The sequence below is a fragment of the Ailuropoda melanoleuca genome, chromosome 10, assembly GCF_002007445.2.
Source record: "Ailuropoda melanoleuca isolate Jingjing chromosome 10, ASM200744v2, whole genome shotgun sequence".
NCBI classification, from domain to species: domain Eukaryota; kingdom Metazoa; phylum Chordata; class Mammalia; order Carnivora; family Ursidae; genus Ailuropoda; species Ailuropoda melanoleuca.
In genome coordinates, this window is record NC_048227.1 from 3,175,460 (window position 1) to 3,196,055 (window position 20,596).

Here is a 20,596-nt window from a genome sequence, read left to right on the forward strand (position 1 = left end):
CGTTCCTCCCCCAGCGCCACGCACAGCCCTGCGCGTGAGCCGAGCTCCCTGACAGCCATCGACTGACTAGGTATTTAGGGTGTCAAGTACTGAGAAGATACTAGTGAAAATCGCTAAGGACTAAATTGCATAGCTGAGCCTTTGGCACTAGAACTTTTATAATTGAAAACTAAAACCTCCGAGTCATTTCATTTTATTACAAATGAACCCACCTTACAACTCCCCTTCAGTTTTGAAATCTCGCCAAAGTGTTGGTTATGAACCCATCACTTGGCTAATGTGAAAGTTTTAAAAGCTGTTTAATGACATCATTATCCTGCAAATCATAATGAGGGAGGCAAAAGCGAGTCTGGTGTTTGAAAAATCCATGCACGGACCTGTGGTTTCTGATGTTTGAGCAGGCCCATCTAGGTAAATTTGAGGTGATGAAATTTTATTATTTTGCATCTCAACTTCTCCATCAGTGCCTTTGCCTCTGTACCAGTCAGCTCTTGCTGCGTAACGAACAGCCACAACATCTCCGCGGCAAAGGAAAATGGCGTGTGTTTCTTGAGGTAACACTGGGCTCGTCAAGGGGTCTCTGAGTCTGGCTGGCCTCTTTCCCATCTACCTCTAGGATTCAGACTCTAGTCTGCACCACATGTATTCTCTTGGGGTCCAGATGAAAGGGCAGAAGCAATTTAGGGGAAGCTCTTCTTCTGTCAGGGTAGAAGGTCAAGGTCAAGAGTGCATGCGCAATCATACCATCACACTTCAAGTTCCTGCACATGTCATGCCTTCTCACGTCCCTTTGGCCAAAGCAAATGCCCAACAACAGTGGGGCCGGGAAGCCCACAGAAGGGAGCATTCGAGGAAAGTGAGGAATCGTGACCAGTGATTGGACCTGCCATACCCTCCGCTGGCACAGGGGTTCGTCCCCACTTCCTGTCCTCCTGATCAACCAGTGTTTCCCTGTAGCCCTGTATAGCCCCCCGTTCCGCCTGGAGGAAAAGCCAGCCGTGCCTGCAGGGTAAATTGGGTGTCCTTTTTGGGTAAAAAAACACAGATTTGATGTTTTGTTGATCAAGCTCTTATCCTGTTACGAAGTTCTTTAGAGAGGACGGGCCTTCCGCCAGTTGGGGCAAGCTTTCATCCTCTAATCCTAGCGGCCAGGAGGGGGACAGAACACTGGTCGGAGGCACAAAGGGACTTGCCGGCCCCGCGTACAGCCAGAGTGCTGCGGGCTGAAGAAGAGCAGAGCCCACTTCCCCTCCGTTTGAGAAGACGCGTTGCAGTGGGATGTGGCTGGCAGCCGGCAGGGGGCCGGTCATGGAGCTGTCACACCAGTCACCAGCGAAGAAGCAGTGTTCCTGTTTCCCTCACACGCTGAAGACCAACAGCACTTGAACTAATGACTCCTTACTTCAGATCTGGGAAAAGCAAGTGCAATTTTACTTCCTAACGTCGTCAATTAGGCCGGGTTCTCGGGAACCGCGGTGAGGCACGTCCGGATGTATATAAGCGTGATCAATGCTGTGGACGTTGAAAGGAAAGATGTCTTGGGTAAAAGGGTCCGTCTGCTGATGCACAAACCGCAGAGAGGCTTTCAGCTTTTTCCTTCCAAATCTAGACACCAATTGGCAATTTGCGCATCTATTGTGTTCTAAACGAGGCTGGCTACGCTCAGCTCCCCGAGGCTTAGCCGTGGCTGAGATGGGAAGAGAGGAAAATCTAAGCAGTCACACGAGCTGGTGAATGGTAGGACTTGGAGCTCAGTATCCCAAATGAGACAGGCTTGGGGACAGTATGGCTCAGGCAGGGCTTCTCAAAGCACGGTCCTCAGAGCGGCAGGGGCAGCGTGGCCTGGGTACTTGTCAGGGGTGCACATGCTCGCCAGGCCACCGGGAAGCAGACACTCGGGCAGGGGCCCAGCTACCCGGGTTCTTAACTGGCCCCGGGGACTCCAGCTGGAGGATCAGCAGTGTGGTGGGCATCTCTCCCCTGGGCCGCTTGAAGGAGCTGGGGCAGTCTGCAGGGGAGAGAAGGAAGGGCAGCCCCAGGGTGGTCGTGGGGCTGGGCACAGAGCAGGGGACTCTGCAGTTTGGTGGGCCTGGCCGTACCCTGCAGCTTTCTTTTCCTATGGCCGCTATAATGAAGTCCACAGACCTCACCACTTAACCCGCGTGCATGTCCTGTCACTGTCTGGAGGCTGGGCGTCCAAGGGCTCAGGAGGTGGCATGGTGGCTCCTCTGAGGCTGCAAGGGAGGGTCTGTTCCGGCCTCTCCCGGCGTCGGGCAGTTTGTCCTCGATCTTGGTCGTTCTTTGCCTTGGGGAGGCATCACCCCCTTCTCTGCCTTCTCTCCCTGTGCGCCCTTCTATCCCTGTGCCCAAATTTCTCCTTTTATGAGGACAGTAGTCATACTGGGTTAGGGCCTCCCCTCAAGACCTGGTCTTGACTAATTATACCTGAAAAGACCCTATTTCCAAATAAGGTCACATTTACAAGTACTGGGTGTTAGGGCTTCAACAACTTTTGGGGGGACACAATTCAATCACAATTTAATTTCTGACAGTTGTGATTCATACAGGCACGGGCAGCTGTGACCAGCAGGAGCCAGTCAGGTACAAGACACTACTAAGATTCTGGGTTGGAACCCGGAGGACATTAAGGTCCGACACAGCCCAGCCGTCTGAGGCTTGTCAGGGAAGGATGGGAGTCCGTGAACACGTGGACGCAAGTGGGCCAGCTCCCTCCTGGTAGTGAGTGGAATGAGGAGAATGTAGTGAAACACTGGCTCCAGGTGACATCACTTAAATGCTTAAAGTCAGCCCTATTTCCAGATGTTCCAGATGCATGAACCAATGTCTCCTTTTCATCAAAATCACTTCAGATTGTGGTTTTCTGTCCCTTGCAATCTAAAGAATGTGACAATAAATATGGTCCCGTGTCCCTAAAGTCAAAGCTCATTCTTAGCCCGGTGTGGCGCGCAGAGAAAAACCGAGCGGCTGGAGTACAAGCGCGGGCTGCTCTTGGCTCAAGAGGGGCCATGCAGGGGCTCCCGCTGCCCCAGGGTCTGTGCAGAGAGAGATCTCAACCCAAGGGACCACGGCCGGCACACCAGGGTCTCCAGGCCGGCCACAGGGAGGCCCCAGGCCCGTGCTCAGAATGCGGTGTGCGGTCCAGTGGCCCCCCTGGCCCCCCGGGAGCTGGTCAGGAACGCAGGTTCTCAGGGCCCACCCCAGACGTTCAGAGCCAGACTCCGCATTTTAAACAGGATCACCATCGATTTATGTGCTCATTAAAGCTCAAGACGCAAAGTTCCAACCAAATTAGTGACCAAAGTTTTGGTGGATTAAATCCCAGCTATTTAACAATCAAATTGGATTTCTGCTCTTTCAATCTGATTTAAAGCTATTCCTCCAAGGACTGAGATGACCAAACAACAAAGTCATCCTATGAATGTTATATTATTCTGTGATATCATTATATTATAAACACAACCCATCAATACTAATTTATATTAGAGAGCAGCATCGTATATAAATTGCACTTTGAAGTACACGAGGCATTGGACAGTATGTTTCATGTTCAATCTCTGTCTTTACTGACTGGCGGGATAGAATACTGCAGACCGTGAAGACGAAGTTTGCGCCCCCGGTGATACTACGCTGACCGACATCTTCAGCATCATGAGCAGAAGTTGCTCAGTCATGCCTCAGCTCTCGGCTCCCTGCGCTTGCACACCCGGGCCGTCCCGAGAAGCCAAGCAGACTCTGGATCAGCACCAGAACAACCCAGAAACCCAGGCAGCCGAAGCCCCATTGCAAACCTCTGGCAGTTCGTCTGCTACAGAAAGTCAGTTGTCTCTTGCTTCTGAGTTTCATGGAGATGTTTTGCTGGCCTTGCACTGGGTTAAAGACCTGCTCGGAAAACCTTTTGGGAGTTAGTTTCCGCTGATGGTCATCGCTCGTGGCACAACGGCCGGGTGAGGACGCCGGGCCACCACATTCCAGCAGGGATCGGCGGCAGGAACGAAGAACAGTTAGAGGCCACAGGCAACAAAGAAACCAAAATTAAACTCATCCTCACACATGCAAGGCTTTGCAGATAAATAAAAATTAATTTTGGCCTCTTCAGATCTTTGACTCTTTGTGTCTGTATTTTATTTCTATCAGAATGGATACCATCAAAACATAAAACAAAGACTGCCAGAGCTTAAACAAAGTGTGCAAAGCAGAGCCTGTTCACACGCAGAGCAGGAGCACGTGCGCGAGCGGAAGTGCAAGGCCTGGATTCCGGACAGGAGAGTGCTAATTAATCATCAACAGCTTCTGTTGTGGGCAGAACAGAAGGAGCCCGTACGTGTGTGCACCGTCGGTTAAAACAAGCCCTGTTGCTCCCTGGTCTGGAAAGCGCTGTCGGTTTGGTCCAGGCGGGCTCTGGGGTCTGTCCAAATCCACGGCTCTCCGTCCATGGCCACTGGCTGGAGCCAGTCGTGTGGCATGTCCGGGACACGTGCTGCTGTAAGGGGGGGGGATTTTTTATAGACAATGTACATTCACTCAGTCAATATCCATTGATCCTCTGATATTGACTACTTCTTTTTGATTGTTGCTCAAATGGCACCGCATTAGAGGAAACTGTGCCCCCTGCCCCCCTCCACTCCCCACCCTCTGGATCAGTTCTACTTCCCCTCCTAGCACCCGCCACCACCTCTGCGGCTGCCGGGCTGCGGACTCGCCCCACTCCCGGCGGAAGCTCCACGGGAAAGGGGCTTTGCTTTGCTTCCAGCTGCATTTTCACATCTAGGACAGCACCCGGCTGAGAGTAGGTGCTCCGAAAATATTTCTGAGTGAAAAGCAGTGCATCAGGTGCTAGACTTCCTAGAGCTTTTCAAATAAAAACAGGATTATAAAACATAAGCCAGGTGCTCTATATTTTAGTAAAATATATTTTAAACCCTATACTAAAAAGCACAAGGGGGAGAAAAACATTTGTATCCCTCTTTGGAAGGCAATTTATCAGCATCTATAAACATTTTAAATTCTCATCCCCTCCAACCCCAGAGCTCTGTCTCTCTGGATCTACACCTCTTCTCGTGCACAAAGAGGCGTGCCCTTGGATGTTCACACGGCTCTGTTTGTGAAAAATTGAAAACAAGTCTCAGGCCCCACCTGCCTCGTGCTTCCTGTAGGTCTGGTTGGAGAACACAGCAAGTGCCCAGGGAACGCAGACCTTACCATCCACGGCAGGAATCCGGTCCCTCCCCTGTCATGGTCCTGCCACCTCCAGAAGGGATCCAGCCAGTTCAGTCAGCAGCCACGATGTTTCCACATTCATGACCCCAGGTTGGGGTGTCCTTGATCTACCCTGGTCTGACAGCCTAAGCTGCCCTCGCTGGTGGAGCAGGCCTGTCTGTTCACAGCCCACACCGCCCAGCAGACACTGTCAGGTGTTGGCTCAGCCGGGCCCCGGTATTCAGGGGAAATTTTGTGAATGAAGGACCCCAGAAGAGCCAGCAACTTATGCTTGGCTTCGGGCAGCAGAGTGGGAGACAAAGCTTCCCTTACAAAGAGGCTCCACTTTCTCATACGAAGCGGAGACATGTCTGGGGCCAGGCCGTCTGCAGCTTCAGTGCTCCATATCCACTGAGTGAGGAACGCTCGCTCCACTGGCCGGTCATAGAGTTCCACTGACCCACTCCCCAAAAATGGAATATCAGCCAGAGAATCCCAGACATCTAGGGGTCAGGCATTCAGTTTCCACAAGAGCTCAGGTGCACGTTAATAGCTGCTTTTCAAAAGTCACGTTATCTAGTAGCTTCGTCCAAACTGCAAGTCCCAACCGCACAGGGTACCTGGCGGGTACTCTCCTGGGGGAGGCTGCCTCCCCTTGGAGCCCAGAGGCTGCAGTTAGCAAGATCTTCATGCTTGTTCTGTCCACGGCAGCTGAACACTTGACTCGTGCCGGCCATTCCCGCAGGATTCTGACCCATCACTGGAAGAGAATGGCAGTGGGTTAACGCGCTGCAGTTCCATACAGCTTTCCCCCGTTATGGAGGGCGGTCTGCTTACTCAGAGTTCACCACTTGCAGTGTAATCTCACCCAAAAACAGCCTTTAAGGTGACCCATAAAATAAACCATCACAGTGTCTTTGCCCCTCCCCCACCACGCCCAGGGCCCCTTCCCCAGGGGACCAGGGTGGGTGGTGACCCGGGAACCCATATCCAACAGAGAAAAGAGAAGTTGAGATCATCTCCTCACAGCATATTCAGGCAGTTCCGTAGGGTCTCAGACAGAGAGACCTCGCCCCAATCCTGAGTCCTGAAAGCAGCGGAGGGGCAGAGGGCAAGATGGACAGAGTGTCTCTGGCATCCAGGCTTTAGCGGCATGACGACCACTTGTGGCTCAATCAGCCAGTCTTCCAATGCCAACAATCCCCCCAAAGCCCTCTGCCAACTCTGGGACGACTAACACTTTCCTCTACCTGGAGGAAAGGGCAAAACCCAAAAGCACCATATGGACTCCTTGCCTCAACCCTGCAGCCACCACCAAACCATTAACGGGCAACAAAGTGGAGGGGACACCGTTTTACCAGCTGACCATACCGGTCAGTCAGCGTGTCAAGACCGATTCTCGTGAACTTCCCTCAGGTCCCATTAATTGGTCTTCAGAGCCCTTGTCCACCAAAGTCAGAATCTGGGAAGGGCCTGTGATTTTACCCTGCATGCATGCTAATTGCTTAGTTTGCCGCAGTTTTAGATACAGATCCCGACAGAAGGACACAAGACCCCTGGGGCAGAGACAGGGAGGGTTTATTACAGCAAACAGATAAACAGAGCAGCAACATGTAGAGTCCCCCCATACCCTAATCCCCGCAGGGCTAGGCACCGAGAGCTAGATGTTACCTGTACGTGCAGTGGGGTGCACCGCGGGACCCTAAAACTAAAAGACTGACTTTTTATGTGGCTGCTTAGCTGTTTGTCCTTGCCTCTGAACAGAAAGATTATTCATTACCCTGGAATGTAAGCAAATATCTCAAGAAGACGAAGGAGATTGTATCTTTCCTATCCAGAGATCTCACGAGGGAGGTATGTCTCTAAATTTCTCGGCTGGCAAATTCTCTTTAGCTTCCAGTACAGGCTTGCTCTTCAAGCCCGTTCTTTGTTCAGAAGGCCTAGACCATGCAGGAACACAAGAACTCCATGGAGAATTGTCTTCCAACAATAACACCTTTTGTGAATTGTCTTTTCAAATATTTGGCCCATTTTTTTATTTGGCAATCCACCTTCTCGTTGAGTTGTAAGAATGTTTATTCAATTCAAGTCCTTTGTAAGATATGCATATTACAGATATTGCAAGCAACAACGAAACAAAAACCTCCAATTATGTGACTTGACCTGTTGTTTACTTCATGATGTTTTCGAGTAGAAAGCTTTAAATGTCTTATCAAGTCCAATTTATCAATTTTTTAAAATTTCATAATTTGCTTTTCATATCCTGTTTTAAAAATGCTTGCATGCTTTCTGCATTCTTCTAGAACCTTTATAGTTTTAGCCTTCCCATTTAGGTCTGTGATCCATTCGGAGTTCATATCGTCTGTGGTAAGATGCTTTCTGGAGTCCCGTACGGATATTCCATTACTGTAGTGCCATTTGTTGGGAAGACTGTTTCCCCCACTGGCTTGCCTTGGCATCTCTGTCAAAAAGTTATTTAGTCATATATGTATGGGTCTGTTTCTGTATTCTCTATTTTAGCACAATCCGATGTAAATATAATGCAGGATGTAAATGTAAGCTATGTACGTGATTTTAAATTTTCTAGTCGCCACACTTTCAAAGGTGGATACATGTGGGACTGCCGTCTTAGTGACCCACAGTTTAGTCAGCCATGGACATTTACCTACTGGTCCTGTTTTTTTTAATGAATAGGTCCAAGCTGGCCAACACAAGGGATGGCCCATCATGAAATACGTGCCAAGTAAAACAAAATTTGATGTAGTAAGATTAAATCGGTCCATAAGCTGGAGCCTCAGCCAAAAGCAGAGCCCACAAGTTGTGACTTTTAATGTGATGTTGCATAATCAATGCTTCACATTTCCTCCTGGCCAAGCTACACGGAGCAAAGAGCAAGATTCTATAATCATTACCATGAGTAATATCAAGTTTATTTAACTCAAAGAGGAAAGAAATTATTAAAGACTGAAAGAAATCTTACAGTTTAGTTAGAAATAGCATACACCATTCTGTGCCCAGCTTCGTGGGTTAAGTCTCTAGAAACAATTGGTGAGGCTTCGCAGTGAAAAAACAAAGATTTGTAGGAGAATTACCATTAGAAGAACAAAGACTGTGAACAAGCCTGCCTTTATAATCCCTGACTAGTCCACGAAAAATAAACAACAGAGACAAAGCAAAATGCTGTACTAAGCATTGCTTTCCTCTGATTCCAAATCCCATAAAATGGCAGAAAATGCAATTTTAAAGAAGATAAGTACATGATAGTACTAGACTAGAACTTGAGAAGATTTTTTGAAGTATAGAAAGTACCCAGGATAAGATCTACTGAGGGGGAAAAGACAACAAAGAATAGCCCAAAGGCAACACGAAAGCTAAAGCACTTCAGGGACTCTCCAAACTCAGAGCAGAACCCGGAACTACAGGCTGGCCACTGACTCCTCCGTCATATTCCCTGTCTCCGCTAAACGTTCTCCTAAATAATGTAGTATTTTAGAAGTACTCCCAGATTATAAAATTTTGGCTTTTTTTAATCAATTAACATGTAGCGTATTATTAGTTTCAGAGGTGGAGTCAGTAATTCATCAGTTGCACGTAACACCCAGTGCCCTCCTTACTGTCCAGCACCCAGTTACCCCTTCTCCCTTTTCGACCTCAGCCACAGCAACTACTTGCTAGACACATCTCCGAAGGCAAGGGAGACAAAAGCAGAAATGAACTATTGGGACCTCATCAAGATAAAAATCTTCTGCACAGCAAAGGAAAGTGTCAACAAAGCCAAAAAACAACCAACAGAACAGGAGAAGATATTTGCAAATGTCTTATCAGATAAAGGGCTAGTATCCAAAATCTATAAAGAACTTACCAAACTCAACACCCAAAAAGAAATAATCAAGAAATGGGCAGAAGCCATGAACAGACATTTCTCCAAAGAAGACCTACAAATGGCCAACAGACACATGAAAAAATGCTCCACATCGACTTGGCATCAGGGAAATACACATCAAAACCACAGTGCGATACCACCTCACACTGGTCAGAATGGTTAAAATTAACAAGTCAGGAAACGACAGATGTTGGCAAGAGAAAGGGGAACCCTCTTACACTGTTGGTGGGAATGCAAGCTGGTGCAGCCACTCTGGAAAACAGCATGGAGGTTCGTCAAAAAATTGAAAATAGAGCTACCCTACGACCCAGCAATTGTGCTACTAAGGATTCACCCCAAAGATACAAATGGAGTGATCCAAAGGGGCAACCCACACCCTAATGTTGATAGCAGCAATGTCCACAATACCCAAACTATGGAAAGAGCCCAGATGTCCATCGACAGATGAATGGATAAAGAAGATGTGGTTCATATATACAATGGAATATTATTCAGCCGTCAAAAAAATGAAATCTTACCGTTTGCAATGACTTGGATGGAACTAGAGGGTATTATGTGAAGCGAAGTAAGTCAGTCAAAGAAAGAAATATATGATTTCACTCATATGTGGAATTTAAGAAAACAGATGAACATAGGGGGAAGGGAGGGCAAAATTTTGGCTTTAAAAAGGAAGCAAGGGGGGGCGCCTGGGTGGCACAGCGGTTAAGCGTCTGCCTTCGGCTCAGGGCGTGATCCTGCCGTTGTGGGATCGAGCCCCACATCAGGCTCTTCTGCTATGAGCCCTTCTTCCTCTCCCAATCCCCCTGCTTGTGTTCCCTCTCTCGCTGGCTGTCTCTATCTCTGTCGAATAAATAAAAAAATAAAATCTTTAAAAAGGAAGCAAGGGGCACATGGCTGGCTCAGTCGGTAGAGCATACAACTCTTGATCTCAGGGTTATGAGTTCGAGTTCCATGTTGGGTGTGGTGATTGCTTACAAATAAAATCTTTAAAAATAAATAAATAAAAGGCAAACAAAAAATTCCCTCATAAAAAAGCATACCAATTCGTTACCTTTTCTATTTTATGTTTCTTTTATATTTTCTTATTTTCAAGTGTATTTACATACACATAATTATAACAGTGGTGCACATACAATTTTGTGTCCCGTTCTTCATTTAACCTTATAGAAGTAGTTCCCATCTTGCCACTGAATCTTTGTAGCTATCATTTTTGATATCTACATAATATACTTTGATTGAATGTACCATGGTCTATTTTCTGCTTTCCTTCTTTTTGACCACTTGGGTTGTTTCCAATGTGTGTTATTATAAATAATGCTGTAATTAACATCTTTATTTCCTCGGCTAAATTTAAATCTGTTTTATGAATTAAAAGCAGCTGAACTGACTTCTGTGTCATTCCTTTTTGAACAAAAACAGAATGTCCTGGTTTCATAACAAGGAACAATCTAAATTTAGGTGTCCAGATAGAGCTGTGTGACAAGTCAGAATCGCAGTGGCAGAGTTCCTAAAGCTTTTTAGACAGTGTCTATTTAGCTTACTTGTCCCTCTTCGGGGAATAGAATAAATCCCAGGGTGCTTCAGTTTAAAGTGAATCTCAAGATTGGTAACATTAGCCTTGACAGGAGTAATTTTTTTTTTTAAACAGTAGCACTTCTGGCTGTGTTACTTTCTTCAGATCTTTCCCCACTTGACCAAGTTGAAGGTCAACCGTGAATACATAATTTTCAAGCTATTTGAAATCCTGAAACTGACACTGAAAAGGTTTCCATTTTTTCATAAACTATTTTGCTGCCCCAGATAAAGCAGTGCCTGGTGAGAGTAAAGCAGATATGTGTGTGTGCAGGCTGGAGTGGGGTGGGGGGCATGCATTTTATAAAAGGACCAATTACAAGTTGAAGAAATGTAAAATATGACATTAAAACTTTTAAACTCAACTGAGCAGATGACCAGTAGATTGACGCAGCTACAAATGAATTACTTCCTGGACAATTAAACCACTCCAAGAGCCACCTAATCGGAATTTCATATGTAGAGAATTGTGGGAATGAAGGAGAGAAAAAATTAATAATAAAATTATCCAGAGTTAAATAAAGACACAAGTATTGAAGTGGAGTGAGTTCATTGAAAGTTGGTGAGAATGCATGAAACACACAAGCACCTACAGAGAACCCCTGGGAAATTTCACATCAAAGATGAAGGAGAAAGTCTTAAAAGATTACAAAGCAGGCAGGAAAAAAAAAAAAGCAGAAAGAGAAAACAGATTGCCTACAAAGGACCAAACATCAAACTGGGTTCTACCCTCTTACCGGCAACAATGCTGCTAGAAGACGGTGGACCAACCACCTCGAAAGTCTGCTTCTCCTACTACAAAATGATCCCCACAACCAGGTCGGTTAGCATATCCATCCCATCATGACAATTTTATTTTGGGGGGAGAACATTGAAGATCTACTCTTCTAGCAACTTTCAAGTATATAATACACCATTGTAAAGTATAGTCACCATGCTGAATATGAGATTCCCCAGGACATTTCTATCTTATCATTGGTATTTGTGCCCTTTGGCCAACATCTGCCCATTTCCCCCACCCCCAGCCCTGATCACCGCCATTCTACTCTCTGTTTCTATGAGTTGGACTCTTTTTTTTTATTCCACATGTGAGATCATAGTATATTTGTCTTTCTCTAACTTATTTCATTTAGCGTAATGGCCTCATGTCCATCCATGTCACAAATAACAGGGTTTTCTTCTTTTTTAAGGCTGAATCATACTCTGTTGTGTACATACCACATATTCTTTATCCAGTTATCCATGATGGACACTTAGGTTGTTTCCATGTCTTGGCTATTGTGAATAATGCTACAATGAACATGGAGGTGCAGACATCCCTTTCAGATAGTGCTTTCATTTCCTTCTGATACGTACCCAGAAGTGGGATTGATGGGTCATGTGGTAGTTCTGGTGTTAATTATTGAGGAACCTCCCTACTGCCTTCTCTAGGGGCTGCACCAATTTACCTTCCCTCCAACAGTGCACGAGGGTTCCGTTTTCTCCACATTCTCGTGGACACTTGCTACCTCTTGCCTTTCTGATGACACCCATTCTCACAGGTGTGAGGTGACCTCACTGTGGTTTTGATTTGCATTTCCCTGATGATGAGTGATGTTGAGTACCTTTTTGTGTACCTGTTATTCGTATGTCTTTTTTGGAAAAATGTCTGTCCGGGTTCTTTGTATTTTATTTAATGAGATTATTGCTATTAGGATTATTTTGCTATTGAGTTATGTGAGTTCTTTATGTATTTTGGACATTAACTCTTTATCAGATATATGGTTTGCAAACATTTTCTCCCATTCTGCAGGTTGCCTCTTCTTTTTGTTGATTGTTTCTTTTGCTGTGCAGAAGCTTTTTAGTTTGATGTAGTCCCATGTGTTTATTTTTCCTTTTTTTTTGTTTTTTTTGTTTGTTTGTTTGTTTATGCTTTTGGTTTTGTATCCAAAACATCATTGCCAAGACGATGTCAAGGGGATTTTCCCTGTTTTCTTCTAGGAGTTTTAAAGTTTCAGGTTTTACAATCAAGTCCTTAATGCCTTTTTAGTTCATTCTTGGGAGTGGTGTGACATAGGGGTCCAGTTTCAGTCTTTTGCATGTGAATATCCAGTTTTCCCAACACTATTTATTGAAAATACTGTCTTTCCCCATTAAGGATTTTTGGCATTTCTGTCAAATATTAGTTGCCCATATGTGCATGGGTTTGTTTCTGGGCTCTCAGTTCTGTTCCGTCAGTCCACATGTCTGTTTTTATGCCAGTGCCATGCTGTTTGACTACTATAGCTTTGCAGTATATTTTTAAATCAAAAAGTGTGATGCCTCCAGCTTACTTCCTCAAGATTGCTTTTGCTGCTTGGGCTCTTTTGTGGATCTCCATGAATTTTAGGATTGTTTTATCTATTTCTGGAACCCAGTAAAGGGGCACTTTCAGAATCTACAGTGTGACCAAGGTTGGTGGGCTTCCCTCCAGGGGCCTCCAGACAGCAGCCAAGAGGGTCTGGAGCCAGTTCACAAACCACTTCGAAGTCCACGGCCAGTACTGGGTCTGCGTGCCTGCTACCCCACACATGGGTGGGCATGACCCCTCTCGGGCCCCTTGGCACTTGGTACCTATGACAGGACAAAGTCCAATGGGGTGTGCCAAGTTCTCAGGGGCATGGAGCTATTTCTGGGGCTGTAGCCAAGACCACAGTTGGTGAACCAGCTGCCTGGGTTCGAACCCGTCCTTCTCAACATCCTCTCCTTGGTCTTGGACTGCGTTGAGGCTTCCGTCTCCTACCTGGACTCCCACAAAGACACTTTTGTCCACGGACTGATGCCCCATCGTTGTTAGAGGCAGGGGGATGTCTTATTCAACTGTCTTGCTGGCATCACCCCAGGATTTTAGTTCTTACACTGATTTCTGGACCCCCTCATCATCCTGGATCCTCTTATCTGATCACATTTCAAGTTTGTCTGGGATTTTTTTTCCTCTTAATACAGAACACTCAGGGCAGTAGACTTACCCTGAGAATCGCCGCCTTTCAAAGTCTCTCTGAGACTTGTTACTGTTATCCACCAGTGGACTTTGCTTCCCAGCATTTTGGAGGGATTTAATTCTCCAGGAGATGAGGACAATGACCATCTCCAGGCCCCTGGAGGGACACACACACACCCCAAAATCAGACATTCCCCAAATCTGTTCAATGTTGCTCACAAATCCCCAAAGAGATTGTTGGTGGGTTTCACGCTTGCCCTCCTCGAGCGGGTTCTCGGTTCACAGCAGAGCTGCAGTTCAAATCCCCAGAGTGAGCTAGGCAGGTGGGGAAAGGACCTTTGTTAGTAGGTAGAAGGAGCCATCCCAAGGTGGCCCTGTCTTCTCGTTTTTCCCAAAAAGTCAGAAACCTAGATTTTTGGTTTTTGGCTGGGGACTCTCCTGACTTCTGTAGTTTGCCAACAAAATAAAATAATTTTTAAACATTCTATGAGCCAAGCAAAACAAATACATGCACCTGATTCAGAATAGACTAGAAACCTCTATTGCAGCGAAGTCTAATGGGAAATAGTTCACAGAGGTGATTGAATTTCCGGGGCCAGAACTTTGGATCGAGCAGAGACAGGGAGGTGTGGTGGGGCGAGGAGAGCCACAGCCATCTCTTTGCCATGGACACCCCATGGGAGGAGGCTTATTTTTTTCCTGTATTAAGAGATCCATGGGAGATTAATAATAATCCCATACATTGATGTAGCACTTCAAACCTGACTGCTTGCTCATGTGCGATCTCATTTGATCCTTATCACAGGGCCATGAGCTTGTCAAGAACATCCAACACTCTCTCACCTGATTAAAGGGAGCCAAGGACTCGCACAATTCCACTCACAGAAAGAAAGAGGAGAGACAGAAAGGTGACCTTTCCCAGCTTTCAGTAGAAATGCTCAGAAATAAGTTCATTTTTCCCTAACTTTCATCTGTTCTCTCTTATCCTCCCTCTGTTCAATCTGCTCCCCTGTTCTCTTGCTGCAGAAGGAGGAGGAGTGTGTTGACAGAGCTTGGGGCTCGGCGGCCGCAGGAGTCAGAGTTCCGGCCAGTGAAAGAGAACATACCTGGCAAGGTTTGTAATGAAAATACCCCCTGGTGTTTGAGGATCCAGAAATGACCCTCACTGACTTGTTGCTGTCCAAAGAACCAAGTCTTGACTGACCTCGGTCAAGTCCTTGGTCATTAAAAAAAAAAAAATCTGGAGCCAATATTTAGAACCCAGTGGCTCAGAGATAAATGAGTCTCTTATCAAAAGTGGGGTGAACATACCCATTGGGATGGCTTACAGCCAAAGGGGGGGGACAGAAAATAACCAGTGTTGGCGAGGATGTGGAGAAATCGGAGCCCTCATGCTCTGCAGGTGGGAATGTAAAAAGTATAGTATTTCTTCAAAATGTTAAAAATAGAATTCCACCTCTGGGTATTCACCCACAAGAGTTGAAATCATGGTCCGGAAGAGGTATTTGCACACCCATGCTCACAGCAGTGTTGCTTGCCATAGCCGAAGGTGAAAGCAGCTCAGTGTCTGTTGATGGATGAACGGATAAGCAAAATATGGCCTATACGTACAAAGAATATCACTCAGCCTCAAAAAGGAAGGGAATTCTGACACCTGCTCCAACACAGATGAACCCTGAGGACATTGTGCTAAGTGAAAGGTCGGCCCCGAAAAGACAAATGCCATGTGATTCTATCACAGAGCATCCCTTCATTCAGAGTCATCAAGTGCACACAGGCAGAGAGTAAAAGGTGGGTCCTGGGGCTGGGGAGGGGGAGTCAGGGTTTAATGGGAGCAGAACTCCTGTTTTTACAAGACGAAGAGTTCCAGGATAGGGCAGGACTGTTGTGGGGAAGGCACATGAAGGTTGATGGTAACTGGGCAGTTTCTCTGCCACCCAGGGCAGAGAGCAAAGACCCAAACATTTGGAGATGGAGTATAATTCAAATGGGATTATATTGGCCATAAATATGCGTACTTCGGGACTTTGTGGGACATCTCCTACCTCCCTATATTGTAAGTGTAGCAGAGGCTCTAGGCTGGTGTCATTGCAATTTTAGGCATCTCCAGGGTCTCAGGAGGGCTCCATAGAAAGACAGAACCCACGGGAGATGGCTGGGTTCCTGGCCTGGCTCAGGATTCAGATTCCTGGTAAACTGTGTCTGGTGGTGCAGGAGTCCACTGGGATTGGGGGCAGTGGGCTGAATAATGAAAATGCTTTCAAAGCACAGCCCTGGACACCTATGCACACCTCATCTTGCCCAACCCTTAAAGGTTCTTGGGCTAGATTTCCTGGAAGAGGAGAGACTACAGTAAACAGTAAGAGACCAATTTAAAAAAAAAAAAGTGATGCCCCCAAAGGTTACGTAAAAGCCTATTAAAAGGAGAGAGATACATAGAAGGAAGAAATGAATTATGAAATAGACCACATACAGTAGTCCACTGATTATTACAAAAGTGCCAAGGTCACACACAGAGAAAGAAATAAACAGTGCAGGCACAGGTGAATACCCGAAAAGGGAAAACAGAGTTATCCCTTACCTCACACCATGTACAAAATTAACTCACAATGGATCATAGGCCTTAATGTAAGAATGAAATTCCTAAAACATCTAGAAGAAAAGCATTGAAGAAAAACTTTGTGACTCTGGGTTAGGCAGAAATTTCTTACGTCTGACAACAAAATTACAATCCTTGTAAACAGGAATAAATTCGACTCTATTGAAATTAAAAACCATTGCTCTCCAGAAGGCACCATTAAGACAACAAAAAGACAACCCACAGGCTAAGAGAAGGTATTTTCAAATCGTGTATCTGATAAAGAACTTGCATCCAGAATGTATAAGGACCTCCGTAACTCAGTAAGAAGACGACAAACAACCCAAGTAAAAATGAATGAAACTCTTGAAAAGATATTTCACCAAAAAGTTACACCAATAGTTAATAAGCACAAGAAAAAATGCTTGGTATCCTTCGTCATTAGGGGATGCAAATTAAAACCACTGAGGGATCCCATTACACCTGCTAGGACAGCTATAATCCAAAGGCCTGTCAGGTGGCAAGGACTCAGAGGGACGGCACATGCCGTCAGTACGAATGTAAAACCAGAAAACACTTGGCAGTTTCTTGACATGTTAAGCATACATTTACCCTATAAGCCAGCAATCCCACTCCTACCTCTCTGCCCAAGAGAAATGAAAACACATGTCCACCCAAAGACTCGTACACGAACGTTTCATTACACTATTATTCGTAATAGCCCCAAGCTGGAGACAAGCCAAGTGTCCATCAGCTGGTGGATGGATAAGCAAAATGTGATATATCCACAGTGGAATATGACCCAATAATAGAAAGGAAGATACTGCTGATACATTAAACAGCACAGGGGTAACTCAGAAGCATTATGCTAAATGAACGAGGCTCAAGACAAAAGTCAACATATTGTATAATTTCATTTATAGGAAATCTCTAGGAAGGATAGAGCTTCAGAGAAGGTAAGCAGATCAATAATTGTCGGGGCACCTAGGTGGCTCAGTCGTTAAGCGTCTGCCTTCGGCTCAGGTCATGGCCCCAGTGTTCTGGGATCGAGCCCCATGTTGGGCTCCCTGCTGGGCAGGAGGCCTGCTTCCCCCTCTCCCACTCCCCCTGCTTGTGTTCCCTCTCTCTCTCTGCCTCTCTCTCTGTCAAATAAATAAATAAAATCTTTTTAAAAAATTAATTCAAAAAATAATAATTGTCTGACTTTGAGGTTAGGAATGGGCACAAGCAAATTTGAGGGGTGATGGAATTGTTCTAAGATCAGATAACAGTGATGGGTGCAGAATGTATAAATTTACTAAAAATCATTGAACCTGCCACTTAACAGTGGTTGAATTTTATGGCATATAAATTATACTTCAATAAAGCCATTTCCCAAAAAAAGTGTTCTATACGTTACCCAGAAATTCTACACCCAAGAATCTATCCTTAATATGCCTTAGTGAAAATGCAAAATGGCCTATGCAGTAATCTATTTATTGTAGCGTTTTTTAGATAAGCAAAAGATGGGAAACCCCCCAAATGCCCATCGGTTGAGGACGGATTAGCTGTGGTATATCCATGAAATGGATACTCAGCACCTATGAAAAGGCATGAAGCAGATTATGGTATAACCTGTACAACAGATTCCCAAAAATACTGGTAAATGAGAGAAATAAAGCCGCAAAAGAGTTCGCTAGTAAAGGAGTTTAAGTACAGCGGTACTAATGTATTTAAATATGTGTTTGCATATCCTTTCAATAAAGAGACCATTGCGGTCTATATTGATTTTAAACTTTGCTTCCAGAAGAGCCTCTCGCTGGTGTCCCCTTCAGTCCGGAACAACGGTATGGCCGAGACCATGTTTAATTCGGTGACAATAACAGCTGCCACAACCACACCATGTTAAGACTCACAGCAGCAACAGGCGGAATCTCTTCAGTCTGATAACCCGGGAGTCAAGAAGACGGGGTTCAGGGTGGAAAGTGGACCTTGGAGCCATGTTGGTCAACGCTCACTGCCTCTCCAGGAGGAAAATCCTGATTCGCAGCTTTTGCTGGTTTCCATGGTGCAAATATTCCCATCAGGGCCAATTTCAAGCACAGGGTGACGTCCCAGAACCCAGCGCTGGGGAAGGCTCCATACAATCAGCTGCCCTGAGTGTCCAGACCAGTTCAGCCCACAGCTGGCAACGAGCTACCGCTTCTCTGCCGGCACCAAGTGTTTCATCGGAAGAGGCCCTGCCATGTTCCGCTGTGTAGACGGGCTCCGGAGAGCCGCGCGGCATTATCTCGTGAGGCGCTCAGGCTGCATCCAGAAATGTTTGCAGTACCCCCTCCCCCGGAGCTGTGGGAACAGTGCTTTCTGCACTATTGTTGGTCAGAGCAGAGGAGTGGAAACAATTTAAATGTCCATCGGTAGGAAAAAATTATGAATAAATCAAAGAACAGTCATTCACTAGAAGAACACCATCTAGCCTTTGAAATCAATAAGCTAATATATGTATCAAGATGGCTGTGCCTTGGGGCGCCTGGGTGGCACAGCGGTTAAAGCGTCTGCCTTCAGCTCAGGGTGTGATCCCGGCGTTCTGGGATCGAGTCCCACATCAGGCTCCTCCAACTATGAGCCTGCTTCTTCCTCTCCCACTCCCCCTGCTTGTGTTCCCTCTTTCGCTGGCTGTCTCTATCTTTGTCAAATAAATAAATAAAATCTTTAAAAAAAAAAAAAAGATGGCTGTGCCTTGGAAAACACAGTGTTGTATTAAAAATTAAGCTTTAGGATGTACATTATGCATAACAGAACTTCTGTGAAAGTGGAAAATGCATGAAATACCCTGTGCGATACAGCATAGAAATGTACATTCATTGAAACGTGATGAAATCATTTTAAACAGGGTAGGCAAATGCGTACCGAATCTATGATGATAGTGCCTCTGGGGAGAGAAAGGAGAGACTGAAACTGGAGAGGGTGCGGAGCGTACTTCGTCTTTATTGTATTATTCTAGCTCCTTTAAATATTGAAAAATATTGATCTGAAATTAAAGTAGCAACCCGCTAACGGTTTACAATCTGGACTCTTGAGTCATAGCGCCTGGGGCTGGCTACCGCTGCCTGTATGTTTCTCAGTGTTTCAGAAGCTCGCTCGAAACACTGAGGCACTATGTTCTGTGACAGAGGTTGTCGATCCGTCACTGTTCGCTGGTAAATCCCACAGGCCACGTGCCCTGGCAGCAAAGTACCACTAAAGCATGATCATCTGGGCACTTTCCACGCAGGTGGCATGGGACCCCCTCTCCTGACTTCTTCCTCTGAAACCCGGCGGTGTCTCATGATTGTGCCTACCGTGACATTGGTCACACAGTATGTACAGTAATGACATTGCCGTCTCTCCCATCACACTGTGCGTCCCTCGTGGGGAGGATCCACGGTTTGCTCATCTCTGCATTCCCAGGCCCTGAGGGCGCCACGGTGGCCACAGGGGTTTGAACGAATCCATGAATGAAGGAATCATCTCTGTTTGGCACCGCCACCTTCTGAATTCAGGGGGAATGCTTGCGGTCCTCCCAAATTCACAAGTTGAAATGCTAACCCCCACGTTGGCAGTCCTCAGAGGAGGGGCCTTGAGGAGGGGTTGGGGCCGCGAGAGTGGAGCCCTGAAGACTGGGATTTGCGGTCTTATGAAGGAGACTCCAGCGAGCTTCCTCACCGCTTCTGCCCCCTGACGTCCCAGGGAATGGGCCTGGAAGCAGCTTCCCCACACACTGAAACTGCTGGAGCCTTGGTCCTGGATGTTGACCTCCAGGACTGAAGAGAGAAATGTCTGTGGCGTCTAAGCTTCCCCGTCCATGGTATCTTGTTACAGTGGCCAGAGTGGGCCAAGACAGACGCAGAATGCAGAGGTCACACTCCTCCGAAAACAGACCAATCAAATCACCAGTACCAGCCCTTGCGGCATTTACACACACAGCCGTGGGGCACGATGATGGAAGCCTCTTGGAAGTCACTGGAATGGGGGGGTCAAGATCTGGCCACTGTGGCCATGGCCACGACCACATTGACACCTGGAGCAGCTGGCTTTGGGCCCATACCTGGCTCTTAATTCAAGATAAGTCAATTCACCAAACCATAGGACAATAAGACCCAGAATATTCTGTCACTCTCATTTCTCTGTTAGAGACAGGGACATAACTCCACAAAAATAGAGAAAACGGGCTCCTGAGTGGCTCGGTCGGTTAAGTGTCTGCCTTCAGGTCATGATCCCACGGTCCTGGGATTGAGTCCTGCGTCGGGCTCCCTGCTCAGCGGGGAGTCTGCCTCTCCCTCCCCATCTCATGCTCTCTGTCTCTCTCAAATAAATAAAATCTTTTTTAAAAATCGAGAAAACAATAAAGTGGGGTTATGGGAAAGCC

General features: G+C 46.2%; 1 protein-coding gene across 1 annotated transcript in view; it reads left to right on the top strand.

Moving 5' to 3' along the window:
* The window catches only part of LOC105236368, a 96,392-nt gene extending 77,672 nt beyond the window's left edge, over positions 1 to 18,720 (top strand). The window contains exons 5-6 of the mRNA XM_034669523.1: positions 14,658 to 14,745; positions 17,996 to 18,720. Of these exons, the coding sequence (XP_034525414.1) occupies positions 14,658 to 14,745; positions 17,996 to 18,057 (150 nt within the window). The 3' untranslated portion in view covers positions 18,058 to 18,720. The remainder of the gene's footprint in view (positions 1 to 14,657; positions 14,746 to 17,995) is intronic.
* Positions 18,721 to 20,596: the final 1,876 nt, after the last annotated feature.